General features: G+C 42.5%; 1 protein-coding gene across 2 annotated transcripts in view; it reads right to left on the bottom strand.

Annotated features, from left to right (window-relative positions):
• Nucleotides 1-943: 943 nt before the first annotated feature.
• DCBLD1 (discoidin, CUB and LCCL domain containing 1) overlaps nucleotides 944-13,777 on the bottom strand; it is a 48,796-nt gene continuing 35,962 nt past the window's right edge. Inside the window, exons 9-15 of one of the 2 annotated variants that reach the window (XM_027692590.1) lie at nucleotides 12,218-12,348; nucleotides 10,330-10,477; nucleotides 10,125-10,241; nucleotides 8,524-8,614; nucleotides 7,446-7,495; nucleotides 5,771-5,890; nucleotides 944-3,297 (exon numbers count right to left, since the gene is read on the bottom strand). In XM_027692590.1, coding sequence (XP_027548391.1) covers nucleotides 2,780-3,297; nucleotides 5,771-5,890; nucleotides 7,446-7,495; nucleotides 8,524-8,614; nucleotides 10,125-10,241; nucleotides 10,330-10,477; nucleotides 12,218-12,348 — 1,175 coding nt within the window. In that variant the 3' untranslated portion in view covers nucleotides 944-2,779. Of the gene's footprint in view, nucleotides 3,298-3,596; nucleotides 4,584-5,770; nucleotides 5,891-7,445; nucleotides 7,496-8,523; nucleotides 8,615-10,124; nucleotides 10,242-10,329; nucleotides 10,478-12,217; nucleotides 12,349-13,777 lie in introns of those variants that run through there. The other variant, XM_027692599.1, reaches the window with a different exon arrangement.

Consider the following 13,777-nt stretch of genomic DNA (forward strand, 5'->3'; position numbering starts at 1 on the left):
ACTGGTAAGATTCAGGCATTCCCCTTTCCTTCCTACAGTAGGATTTTGTATCTTTACCACTGTCAGGATAGAGAGGCTACATGGGTAGGAAGTTCCCTTGCATGTCTGCTGCTAGGGTCACTAAAAATTTCCCAGGCCAAGGTGGAGAAGCTGAGGCTTTTTAGGTTAGCCACCCTCAGCAGTCACTCTGTCCCTGTTGGCACCAAGCGATTCTGAAGGGAGGCAGGAGATGTCTGGGGATCTATTTTAAGCCATCTTTGCAGGTTTTTTTGGAGGGTGGGGAGGTGGGGGGGAATGAAGGGAAGGTGCAAATTGAGACCCAATTTTTCATTAGGCTAAACCAGCTGTGTTAAGATGTGTTTGAATCACAACAGAAATGGGCATATGCTCTCAAGAACCCTTTGACACTTGTAGCATGTTGCAGATGCACCAAGCATGTGGCAGAAGCATATGAAAAGTTCCTTAGAATACAAGTAGTGTCATCTGCTGCCTGGTCCCTTGCATTGCTGTGTTATTTAGCTGCCTCGCTAGGTGGGGAGTAGGCCTGATTACTGACTTGTTTGTCAAGTGAGGCTAATTAGTTGCGTGGGTGGAGGATTGGTTTCAGGCTCATCAGGAGGGCGTCCTCATCCTTTCCTCAATTATATGCATCCAGCAGCGGGGTTGGGCATAGACCTTATTTTGTGGCTTCTTCTTCTATAGAGCTTATGGACAGAAAAACTGGGCTAAATGGGGCACTGAGAGAATCATTTTTTAGCCAGTCACACTGGGACCGTGAATTGCGGCAGCACAACTGGCACTTTTGCAGGGCGTAAAGAACTCTTCTTTCTCACCCTGCAGCATATGTGACGAGAGTGGGTGTGCAGCGATGATCAAGTCACTGAGTTAAGTGGCCAGCCCGACTTAAGTGGCAGGCCCGAGTTAAGTGGCAGGCCCGTGTGACTGATTTACAAATACCAGAGTTCTTTATTTACACAGACATGTAAACAACAGAAGGTAAACAACACCACCCAGCTCAGTCTAACAAACAGGCTGCTGCTGTTTCACTTCAGGACCTGAGGTGTTTTAGACATTTCACAGAAACTGTAATGACAGGAAACACAGGAAGGCTACGAGGTTACCTTGACTCTTCTTTGCGCAGGAGTTGCATACGGTGCAGCAACGTGGGGGAATGGCACCACTCGAGGCCACAAAACACGCGTATGCAAAGAACCCACTCAGACCTTGCCTCAAGTTCGGGTATGGCTAGAGTATTCATGAGTAGTATCACTGCAACCAGTCTGTCCTCTGACAGTACTTTCAACCCAAGGGTCTGAAAGCACTTTACAAACAGACTGAATAATCTTGGCGGCATCCTTTGCAAATTATCCCATTTACACACAAGGAAATGGGGGGCTTTCAAAGAGTGACTTTCCCAGAGCTCAGGTTTTACTGGTCTCGTTTCCCAACCTTATGCTTAAAATATAGCACCATTCTTTCTTCACAGAAGTATATCACTTCTTGACACTTCAGGACAAGCTTTTGAATTCAGAGAAATGCCCCAAGCACTGGAGGTACAAGGGCAGCAGATGGTCCCAGTTGCTACCAGAAGCTGTTTTGCTCCAACGCTGCCTCTGCTGAAGGAGGAGCCAGCTACTGTGTGATACATTGCACCCATCCCCACACTTTTTCAAGTTTGTCCAAAAACAGAACTAAGGGGAACATCAACTGCAAAAGAAAAACTATTTGAAAACAATGGTGCTGATCCACTGTCTTGCAAATTTAACTGCAACAGTACACACACTGTGTTTTACTTAGTTGAAATATTTGAAGTAGAAATGTTACACTAAATTTGTAAGACAGAAAAATACCTAGTGGAGCAATGAAGAGTTCAGGAAGTTTGCTGCTTTGTGCCAGCAGTTTAGCAGCTAAAAGGTCAGCTAGGGCTTGAACAGGATTTAATTCTCAGCTGTAAATTCACATTTTGGTTCCATGCACACTTCCTAAATAAAAAAAGAAACAAAACCAGATTAACTGGCGTTGGATTTGTTGTTTGGTTTTTTGGTTGTTTTTTTTTTTTCTGTTGTAGAGTGATCACCATGGCTTGAACCCAAAACCAGTTTCAGCCTTTCTACTTATTTCTAACATGAATTGCAAGTTAGATGGCTCAGCTCATATGCTAGATCGAATTAAAGCATGTGAGAATTGCTGCTAAAAAAGCAGCTGGGAAGTTGGGTTTGAGCACAGTATTTAAATGCTCAGCTGCCTTCTCTTGTGCACATTATGCTTCAAGTAGTTTAACTTCTACCCTCCCAGAAAGAACTACAGTGATGCCCTATCTTCAGTTTTCATAGGAAAGGAGATGAATCACCACGACCATAAGATACACCATTTACAGCTGCCAGTACAGCAGCAGGTAAAATAAAGACAGAAAAGGAGGCCTGTTTTTTCTTAAACAGGCCTTTCTGCAATCCTTTCAAACCCCCAGGTGGAAAGGAAACTTAAGAAATTCTCCTTAAATAAAAGCTATGTACAAATTGCACACATTGCAAATGGAGCACTGAGATCAGTTACAGAAAATAAGATGTACAGTCTTCACTGATAACATCTCTCTTGCTACAAACAGTGATAAACAGCATATGCTTTCTTCAGATGTCAGAACCCAGCAAGACAGCAATATTATGTACACAGGGCTTGTTTGCCTTCTGCCTCCCACAGCAGAGTCCCTCCAAACTCTGTTTTCACTTCAGAAAGCTGTGCAGTGATGTTCCTGTGCACCACACCTCTCCTGCTCAGCAAATCACAAGAGAGCTGTCATTGCTGTCTGACTTATGGGTTTTAGGCAGTCTCTGGGTGTTGAGTAACCCTCATTCCCAAGGGCATTTTGCTGAGGTTTCTGGTAGTCTGTGCTGTAGCTCACAGAGGTCAGAACACCATTAACTTTGGGTTTGTCATAGTTTATGACACTCTGGGGTGTCTGATAGTCTCCGTTCCTGGTGTCGGTTTTACATGAACTGGAGAAGCTGCCAGCAGTAAGGGAGTGTATCTGAGATGAGACAACAGGAACATTGTAGCCATTTTCAGAAGGGAAATTATTTTCTCTTGCTATGTGCCGTTCTATGATGGGGGTGGCGTATTCAGGCTCTTGGCTGGTCAGGGGCAGAGCATATTCGTGCCGGTTAGCTCTGTGAGGGCAGCGATAGTGATTTTCAAACTCAGAACTCCCCCTTCTTCCCTCATCTTTGGTGTCCACAGGTCGAAAAGTAGATCCTTTACGTGTTACTGTCCCAGTCCCAATCATGAGAGGCTGCTGATAGTCTAAAAGGAAGCATGAACTGCTCAATAAGGCACAGAATGATTATTTTATGTATGTAATACTTATGCATAGATAGGTATTTTATTATTAAAAACTACTCACTTATTATATCAATTGTGTGGTTATTGGGGATATGAGGAAACCTGTCCACAGCACTGATCCTGTAAACTCCTTCTGTGAGCAAGCGTTGTAGAACATGGCAGAAGCTCTTCCACAGAGGAGCTCCAATCTGCCATCCCTTTTCCTACTCCCTCCCTCCCTTTCCCCACCTACCCGCCCAAATAAATTAACATTTCTGGAATATACTTAAAAGCCCTAGAAAAACGAGTGAAGTCAACAAAATATTAGCACCCAACTGGACAAAGGACATTGCATGAAGATCTTCAAGTGAGAAGTTCTCCACACCAAGTGTTCCACTTTTGGAACAATTAAAATACCCAGGATTCTTAACGAGATGGCTTTATTTAAAAGGCATCTCACAGTAGCTGACTGACAAGAAGGATGAAGTTAGGCAAAACGGCAGCCAAGAGAGTCAGTGGAAGTGTGAAACACACTAAGCCAGCTCGCACGGCTGCAGGCATGCCAGGGGGGATGAGTGTGGGAGGAGAAGCAGGACTGGTGCTCCCAGAGGAATTGGGCAGTCACCCTGGTGAAGGGGGATGACAGGGATACAGCTGGTGACAGGCAAACGGCCTGAGCAGGAGCAAGGAGTGAGATGGAGGAAATACGGCCTCAAGATTTGCTTGTTTGCACCTCTAGTCAAGGCAGATGCCAGGCTGCCATGTAAGGAGGAGGTCTGAACTAAAAAGTTTTTTTAAAAAATCCAGTAATACTATTATGAGAAAATTCAACGTTCTAACTTTCTCACTTTGGTGCTGGTGACAATCTCATGTGGATACATACAGTGGCCTGAACAGTTCTAGTAAATGACACTGCTAAAGTATCATGTTTTGATGCAGGCGTGAAAGAAGTTAGCTCAGTGTCTGTTCTGGCATCGTGGCTCATCTGACATGAGCGTTGAATTCGATCCCATATGTCCTGCGAATCTTTTTGGCAGTTTCTGGCTAACTCCCAAACTTCAGCATGGAGGGTGAAGGTGTTATGATATTTCACTAAGTAAGTGGTGCAGCTCTCCTCCGCATCGCTGCCACCATCCCCAACAATCTCTCGCTCAGGATGCAGCATCTCGACTTGCTCCTGGCTGCCTTTGGGAACCAGCAGGCAGATGGGGATTTGAAGTGAGGGAATTCCATGTAGCATGATAACCTATATGCAAATTGTGTGCTCTCTGCAATTAAATTATTAAATTTTCTGAGTTGCATTCACATTTTTATTTCATGTTTCTTATTTTTAAGGAGACTGTAAATGAAAGGCTAAGGCTGGGAAGCTGCCTGGGCCAGGCTGAGAGTTAAGACTTCCCACAAACACAGCAGGAGGGGAGGATGGACAGAGCAGAAACTCCCCAGGCATGGCCAGGGGAGCCAAATAACCATGATGTTTGAGCAACCTTTATTCATTCTCTTTCCTTCATGATAGAAGACTGCTTTATAGATCTCTGCATATTTATATTGAAAGTTTCTGTAAATGATTGAAACTGTCTTTGAAAGATATGGAGGGTAGCACCATATGGAATTACAGTAACCATCCATTTGTTTTTAAATGTATTTCTCTGCCAAACACTTTGAAGAAATTCTAAGGGATTTCTGAGGTCTGGAGGCTGGAAACAGCAAACTAGTCTTTCTGCAAGATTGCTGATCACTGATCTCATGAAATGGCTGCTCTCACCAGCCTTACCAGACAGACTAGATTAGGCGGGGATAAGATGTGCTAAGAGGATGAATTAAAAAATCATCCCTTTGGAATGCGAATAGTACTGATGTGGGGATTTGCTCTATCCAAACAGTGACCTAGAGCTAAGGTAGCACAGGAGAGAAGCACTGGCTTTTTTCTTCTCTCCAGTCTACCTGCTTCCACTTCAAGGGGTCTCGTCTCCCAGATAGTTCAGCACCAGGAAAGCTGCACTGGCATCTCAGCACAACTTCCAACTGGGCAGGAAATCCCACCACAAACCAACTAAGTAATTTTTCTATTTGCTCAGCAGAAAGGGGCATTATATTTTGTTCCATGTTCAGAGACATTTGTTTTTAAATAGAAATACGAAAATTAGTCAGCAAAGGCAAACAATCCTATCCTAGGCATATTCTTGCATTCCATCCATGTCTGAGTGCCTTCCAGCATTTCAGAGTCAGAAAATCTTTCCATCAACTCCAAGAAAAAAATTCTAAAGTAGTGGTCTTTCCCTCCCTAATATATTTAGCTGCTTCACTACATATCTGGGATGAACATGGATAAATCTATTCCTGGGCCTCAGCTTGCATAAGAGCTGGAGCTTATAATATTGCTGAGCCATCCCTCTCCATTACCTGCTCCGCACATGGAGCAAAAGGAATGCGTATGAGGGGAAGCAACTGTTACCTGCCATGTCACTGGTGACCAGATCCAGTTTCTGTGGTGTCTCCTTCTCATTGTTATAGCTGATGGTAAATTCAGTTGACTGATGTCTGGTGAAGGGCTGCTTGATTTGTTTCCAACAACCTATGATAAAGAAATAAAATTAGAAAGCTTATCAGCAAGTTAAATGCTTAGAATCAGAAGATTACCAGGAAGTTTAATTTTTGATGTTCTCTTTGCTGTCAATATATATTTAAACAGTTAAAAACCAAGGCTAAAATAGGCTGCTTGTAAAAAGAGCCCCCTAAACATGGAGGGTGAAAGAAAAAGTGATTCATCAACTGGGATTTCCAGATAAAAATGAATCTTTACATAGGATTTTTTGGCAAGAAGGGCTCAGATTCTGTAGCTGCCTGCATTGATGCCTTAACAAGGTATATTGATAAAATACTAGCTTTAAATCAGTCACGTCTTTTGGCATTGATTATGTGGCAAAAATAATGCTTAATTTTTTTTTTTAGTAGATTAGTGTGGCTTTCATTTTGTTGGTATCTGAGCATCTGCACTCATCAGTTCGTTTATTCTCACAACATCCTTGTGAGACAGAAAAGAAAAAACTCCACAATGTCAGGCACTTCCCTGGAGCTGGCAACAGGAGGTCTGTGGAGAGGTGAGTTCGACTACCAACTTTCTAAGTCCCAAGCTTGGTTCACAAGGGCTTAGGAGCTTGATTTATGAAGCACGCGTGCAACAAATGAACTGACTGGGTAAGAGGCTATCTCCAATTTCTTGGGATTTGTCCTCATTAGCAAGTGAGAAAGGATTATGATGTGACCTTGAAAAATCATATTAGCAAATATGATGTTAAGTACAAATTAATTTTCTAATGAGGGCAAGCTGCAGTGGGGAACAACATTCCTTTCACTGACGTCAGTGTCTGCTGAGGGATGAAATTTCGGAGCTGAGTTATTGCAAGACACTTGTCAAGAGACATATGAACTGCTTAGTGGTTTCTTTTTTTACAAAAAGCCGAGGTTCAGAAGGATATTCCTCTATCAAGTTGGTTGGCCAGGAAAAACAGCTAAACCCCAACTGCCAAGCTGATGGGAGACCCCACTCCAGAAAGCGTTATTGAGCAAGACAAAGAAAATACTTCATCGGGGTTTTGCAGGCATCTCCTAAAGCAGTGTTCTCAAGCCAATCCCTCTTTCGGATTTTACACATGAAGTACAGTTGAGTATTGTTAAGCTTTATAAACACAGTCCCAAACAGGGAGGGCAGTGAGATAAGAATATTAAAGCCATAAAAAATGATTATCCCTTGCTCTCTTGAAGAAAGGCAATCCTCTCTGCTGTGGGGAAAAGGAAAGCAGCAATTTTCTGCAAAATAGGTATTTTGGAGGAGGGAGGGAAAAGGAGGGCACCTGGGAGCACTCTTACATGCTAATTTATGTACTCTGTATAATAGATCTTTTGTTAATTGCCTTTCTGTCATAGAAACCAAATTATATTGTTTCTCAGGGCACTGTACTAGGATGACACAAGTGGGACTATCGTTTGCCATTTCCCTTGTATGAAGAGGTGAATTTGAATGAGGAAATGTGGATGCTACTTCACAAGTGTTAAATGCTTAGTTGCATAACCCCCTTCCCGCTTGCCCAATGGACAGGACAGGATGAAGTGCATGATTCTCCACTAACCTGATTTCTGAGTACTGGATAATCCATAGGAAAGTCCTTTGGCTTCTCGCCTGCCAGGAGAAGAAAGGAGTTATGAATGTCTGTATTCACAGCATTTCAGTTTCATGCCTTAGCTCCAGCAGAGCCTTTGTGTTTAGTGGCCGAGGACAAGGCTTCACTTCGAGTTCCTGGAGGTTGGTGTTTACTAGAACACCAGGCATGCAAACCAGCACTTTGACATTTTCTTTTTCCCCATCTGTGTGCAAGTTGTGAGTGCTGGTGCTCAAATGTCTGGGACTGGCACTCATCAATTTGATGTGTTCATGTCTCTATGTCCATAGACCCAGGCTATGTTTGCGTCTGCTCTTCTGAATTCTTTGGCTAGTTTACAGATTTACTGGGAATCAGAGCTGGGTGATGAAGCAGCATCACCAAAGCATTGCTTATACTTCCAAATTCCCATCTGCTGACAGAAGCATTTCCTGGCTCTACATGCAAGTGCAGGTTCATATGAATGGGCATCTGGCAAGAAGCACAGTTAGCAGTGCTTCTTCCAGTCCTCTGACTTGTGAGTTGAAGTAGCTTAGTTTTAGCTGCTTACCCCAGTGTATGTGTGCAACTCCTTACAGCTGGGGTCTTTCTGCTTTCAGTCTGCTAGGTTAAGTGCTCTGACTTAAGGCACTGGGAAGCAGAAACACAACCAGAGGGAAATAAAAGAAAATGATCCAGATAGATAGCTAAATCTTCCCTTCACTGAATTTTTACTTGGCTTTGGTGTGGAAAGTATTCTGTCTTCGATTGCTTTACACCATAGTATTTTTGGGTATATGTACGCTGAAGAGAACAGCTGGTTACCTTGGACTGTAAATTGGGGTGCGCAGTTCTGACCTGCTTTACTTTCATTTTTCTCTGACTAGGGGAGGCATACAATAAGAAATACAATTTACAGAGATACAGTGTGAGTTCTACTTAAAAGGAGGACTGACAAACAGGATCAATTCCCAGCTCCCTGGTAAAGAGGGTCTGGAAAGAGGGCACAAAGTTGGACATGCTAGCTAGGTACCCACAAATGCCTCTTGTGACAAAAGTCATATCTTACTTGCGAAGGGCTGCACAGATACAAATTCCAGAGAACACGAACAGACACAGCACAATGAGGACGGGGACAATTATAGCTGTAAGCTTTAAACCTGCATGAGAAAAAAAAGTGGTAAAAGTTTAAAAGGCAAATTACTCTGAAGATAATAATTTTTACTACAGAGAATGCAGCAAAAAGTAGATAATGTTGCAGGAATGCTCCTTGAAGAGAGCATAAAAATGTACATCTGTAAAACTAAAATACTACTCCTCAGCCACACTTTCTTGCCATGTACCTACGTGGAACAATGTTGAGATGAAAGACTTGAATATACTTTCTCAAGGGTGACACTTGACTTGGCATCTATATGCATCCTTACAAAGAGCAGTTCTTTCTTATTACACACCAGATGACTTTTAAAAAGCCACTTACACACACTTTGTTTGCAGTTGCTTATAAATCTGCCAAACGAGGCTGCAATTTTACATGCTGAGTATGTGGCTCGTGGAACAGACTGAAACATTTCAGTCAAAATAGTTCAAAGCTTTCCATGAGTGGATCTAGGGAAAAACCTGTTTAGCCCCTGTTAAATTCTAACACAACATGCTTTAGTTTAGGGATTTGAAAATCAGCAGTGGGGTGGCTCTTGTATCAGGAGTGTTTCATCCCCTGTTTCTACAGACACTTGCCAGCTGTGACAATAAGGTAGTACAAGTGTCCATGGGGTATTTACAATTTAGCAGATGAAATCTCAGATTTAATTTTCAGTGAACATGGATATGGTTTACCCATGCTGCTGCACAGATGAATTGAGCTTCTTTGCTCTTGGCAAGAGCTTCAGAATGTTTGTTTTTATTACAGTGATTGCTTCTACAACCAGTTTTTTCACAGAGCCATTCCTACAACTATCGGCTATCTAGTGGGTAGAAGCATTTGGTACAGTGGGTCTGGTAATGCCTGCCTGGCTGTGGGTCCACCAAACAGTCAGTATAAGCACCAAATTTTGTTTGTTTGCTTTTTAAGATCTTAGATGCTAGCTCCACAGCATTAAAGGATGAAGACTGCAAATTCAGGAAGAGGTATGCAAATTAAGGTTGTCTGAGCCCCCATGAACACATGCATTATGGAAAAATGTTTAATTACGCAACTGTGCACTACTGTATGCTGCTTTGAGCTGGGGACCCTCTCTGGGAGGGGTCATAATTGTGTAGAGAGAAGGTAACATTTTTGTGAGACCACTACCTCACATTTTTAATTAATTTTTATAATTTAAAAAAATCATAAAATATAGGAAAATAGTGAGGAAGAGTTCTTCCAAAAATTGCTGCTGAGTGCTCACTATAGTCCCTTGAGCAACCCACCAAGCATGGCAAATAAACCAATAGGACAGGGAAACCAAAGCCTGATGTTAGCACATCAAGGAAAATTAAGGCTTTCGATATCTTTCTGTGCCTTAAGACAAAAAGAACGTTATGTTCCTCCCTCTTCTCTCTGTCATTAATCTTTAATAAAGTCTGAAGGGAAAATGAAAGTTTTGGTTTGTGAGAAAGTTTTAAAGTTCACTCAGGCTGGACTGAAGACATGATGCATCCTAGAGAAAATGCAGCACTAGGTAGTGTTACCCAAGTTAGTTTCTTCTGATGGGATGGGCTCTGTAACAGTTCTATCTTCTTTTCCAAGGGAGGTTTCTGTGCTCTGACTTGGTTTCTGCCACATTGAATGCGTAAATGAACTGTTAGCTGCAAAAGAGAAGGGGGCATCAGTGGCACTGGGTTAGCACAGTGGTTTTAGGGGCACCATGCCTGGGGACCACTGCTTACCCCATACCTGGCATTATTCGACACCCCATCAGCTCAAGCTTCAATGCTATTCTTTGGTTCCAAGTCTGAGGGATAATTCGCACATAACGGGCCACTATTGGAGGGATGAAGTTATTGCGTACTATGTCACCAGAGTTGGAGTTGCCTTGGAATACCTGCAATGAAATGTGCACACATTGTTTGCTCAGTTTTGAAAGTCTCTTTCTTCAAAGTGTTCCTGACATCCGTCTTCAAAGATTTGCATTATCCTAAAACTAATACATTGATAACCTGGGATTCAGACACAAGATTTTAGGAATTGAGAGTTCTGGAAAGAAAGAAATAATCTTTTCAGTTCTGCCAGATGATCACATTTTTCTGTTAGCTCAGAGGAGAAAGATTATCACCATTTCAATTCTGTGTAATTTTTAGTTAATGTATGCTGGTATAATGCTATCATTTTTTATTTAATAGCACAGCAGCACCCTTTTGTGGGAACAGGGGATAAAGACATAAAAAGAAAAAACTGAACTGAAGAGTGACTTTTAACTATGCAGTTGTTATTGCCCTTATACAGTATTTCCTAGAATCAGCTCAGCCCCTTGCGCAGAACAGTAGTCCTTGCAATATTAATTCTTAGAGATGCTTCTGCACGATCTAGGAAAACTTAAAAGCCTGATGAGATAGAGAAGTGAGCTCAGTATATCTTAGATAAAATGCTAGGCCACACAGGGTTCCGATAGGACAAGTTCTGTCGTGCACCTTAGCTGAAACTAAGATCATATATAATACTTTAATAAGATTATTTGCATATAGCAAGTCATTGTGGAAAACCACAAGTCTTTGCAGTTCAGCCACTACTAGGTTGATTTGTCACTTTTTGGGCCAACATCCCCTTGGTTTAATGTTTAAAAAGACCATTAAACCAGTTAATGTTGGGCAGTGAGATTCCTTGCCATGCAAGCTAAGAAAATCAGAGCTAGCAGGAAATCTCTCTGCAGCTCTACCAAATTTTTAAAACCTGCCATCAGGCCTGAGGACCAGGTAGAACCTTCTCCTGAGGCAAATTGAGCTCTCTCAGAAATGATAAGTGAAGGTCTGACTTTGAACACTGTGGGGACACGGAGTGAGGCTTTTGGGGTTTCTTTTGTTTGAAAGGAAACATGAGGTTTTCAGGGGATAATGTTATCAGACAAACTTGTGCGTCTTTTGTCTGCATTAACTTGTTGCACTTCTTTTATATGTTCATTGCCAAAGTCACACAGAGTCTGTGAAAGCTGTTGGGTATTTTAGTGTAAGAGTGTATATTTTACATTCTATTACACCTGTTCCTAACAGACATAGGCTGTGCCCACTTGTGTCAGAAGAGTCCCACCAGTGAGGAGTGGGGAGTGGTGTAGCCCTGGTGATGGTAACACGGGCACTGCGGAAGCCACAGGCACAGCTCCAGCAGCAGCCCTGCGCTTTACCTGAGGGGGTTGTATCATTTGGCAGGGGCGGTGGATTGACCATCCAGATGTATTTGAAGCTGAGCCTCAGCTTTGCTGGTGCTGTGCCGACCTACGCTTCTGCACTGGTACAGCATTACTAGCACGGGCAAAAGCTGAGCTGAGCTAAAGACTTGCCCAAACAGCCTGCTGTACATCTTTCATTACACTGTTTTTTTTGAAACATACATGATACACGTGCCTCCCTGTGTGTGTCCCACAACTTCATCAATCCCTGGATAACTTCCTTGTTTTGACAAGCTCACTGTCTACTACTCCATGGGCAAAAATTACACTGGTGAAGACAACCCAAGTTGAGACTAGTTTGAAACTCCTAATCTTTCTTGACAGTGAAAGCCTGCCCTTCAATTTCAAGGCAGCATACACATTATTGCTTTGTGTTTTCCTACCCTTCCCACTTTCCCTTACCTTTTCTTCATTGCTCAGAATCCCTTTGTAAGTTCTCCATTTTGAGTTGTTATTTTTATAGTTCATCGTAAATGTCTTCACGTAAAAGTTGAAATTCAGCATCGTGGATCCAGAACCAGTGGTCTTAATCCCTTTTGACAAGATGCAAAAAACATTTTTGTTTGCTAGGTGTCTGTTTTAAAGGAGCATTTTCAAATGCAAACACAGAAGCCAAAACAATTTGGAAAATTTTGCCTTCAAGGTCTTAATTTATTTTTCAAACTGTGTTGAAATTGAGTTTAAAGTTGGATGAAGAATGGAAATCAGTTTTAAATTGTCAGATCCATGGATATTTTTAACAGAGCACAAAGGGCTGAGAGAGCTGGGCCTGTTCAGGCTCGAGAAGAGATGACTGAGAGGGAACCTCATCAGTGTATGTAAGCATCTAAAGGGAGGGTGTCAAGCAGAGGGAACCAGGCTCTTCTCAGTGGTGCCAAGCAATAGGACGAGAAACTGATGCACAGAAAGTTCCACCTGAATAAGAATCATAGAATTATAGAATCAACCATGTTGGAAAAGACCTCCAAGATCATCAAGTCCAACCTTGATCCAACACTCCTGTGGTTACTAGGCCATGGCACTAAGTGCCACATCCAGTCTCATCTTAAAAACCTCCAGGGATGGTGAATCCACCACCTCCCTGGGCAGCCCATTCCAATGTCTGATTACTCTCGCAGTAAAAAATGTCTTCCTAAAATCCAACCTAAACCTCCCCTGGCACAGTTTAAGAGCGTGTCCTCTTGTCCTACTGCTGGTTGCCTGGGAAAAGAGACCAACACCCACCTGGCTACAACCTCCTTTCAGGTAATTGTAGAGAGTGATGAGGTCTCCCCTGAGCTTCTTCTTCTACAGGCCAAACAACCCCAGCTCCCTCAGCCTCTCCTCATAGGACTTGTGCTTGAGTCCCTTCACCAGCCTTCACCTGGAGGAAGAACTTCTTTACTGTGCAGGTGAAAGAGCACTGGAACATGTTGCCCAGAGAGGTTGTGAAGTCTCCTTCACTGGAGATCTTCAAGAACCATCTGGACACAATTCTGTGCCATGTGCTCTGCTTGAGCAGGGAGGTTGGACCAGATGACCCCCTGTGGTCCCTTCCAACTTTATCTATTCTACGATTCTGTGACTCCAAAATGATAATTGCTTTTTGGTATTATGGTCGGTATCAGCCATCTTTACATCTTTAACAGCAACTGTAATTTACATTTTTACACCTAAATCAGGAGACGGAAACAGGAATTTCTTTCACCTGGACCATTGTTTCAAAGGCTTTGACTTTCATGTTTCTTATTGATTCCAGAACTGCATCATTAACAGATCCTAAGCAATTGTTTATCATCCACCCAGACTCTACCAGTCCCTGTGTGTTTTGTTCTGTCAGCATGTTTATAGATCAGACACACATGAAAATTGAGTTGAACACTATATCTCCATAGGAAGACCAGTCTTGTAAATAGCCAAGACTTTTTAAATAGGAAAATAATATTCCTGAATGCAGAACATTTCATTACATTTAACAAAAGA

Source organism: Neopelma chrysocephalum, unplaced genomic scaffold (genome assembly GCF_003984885.1).
Source record: "Neopelma chrysocephalum unplaced genomic scaffold, ASM398488v2 Primary Assembly neopelma1_23, whole genome shotgun sequence".
NCBI classification, from domain to species: Eukaryota; Metazoa; Chordata; class Aves; order Passeriformes; family Pipridae; genus Neopelma; species Neopelma chrysocephalum.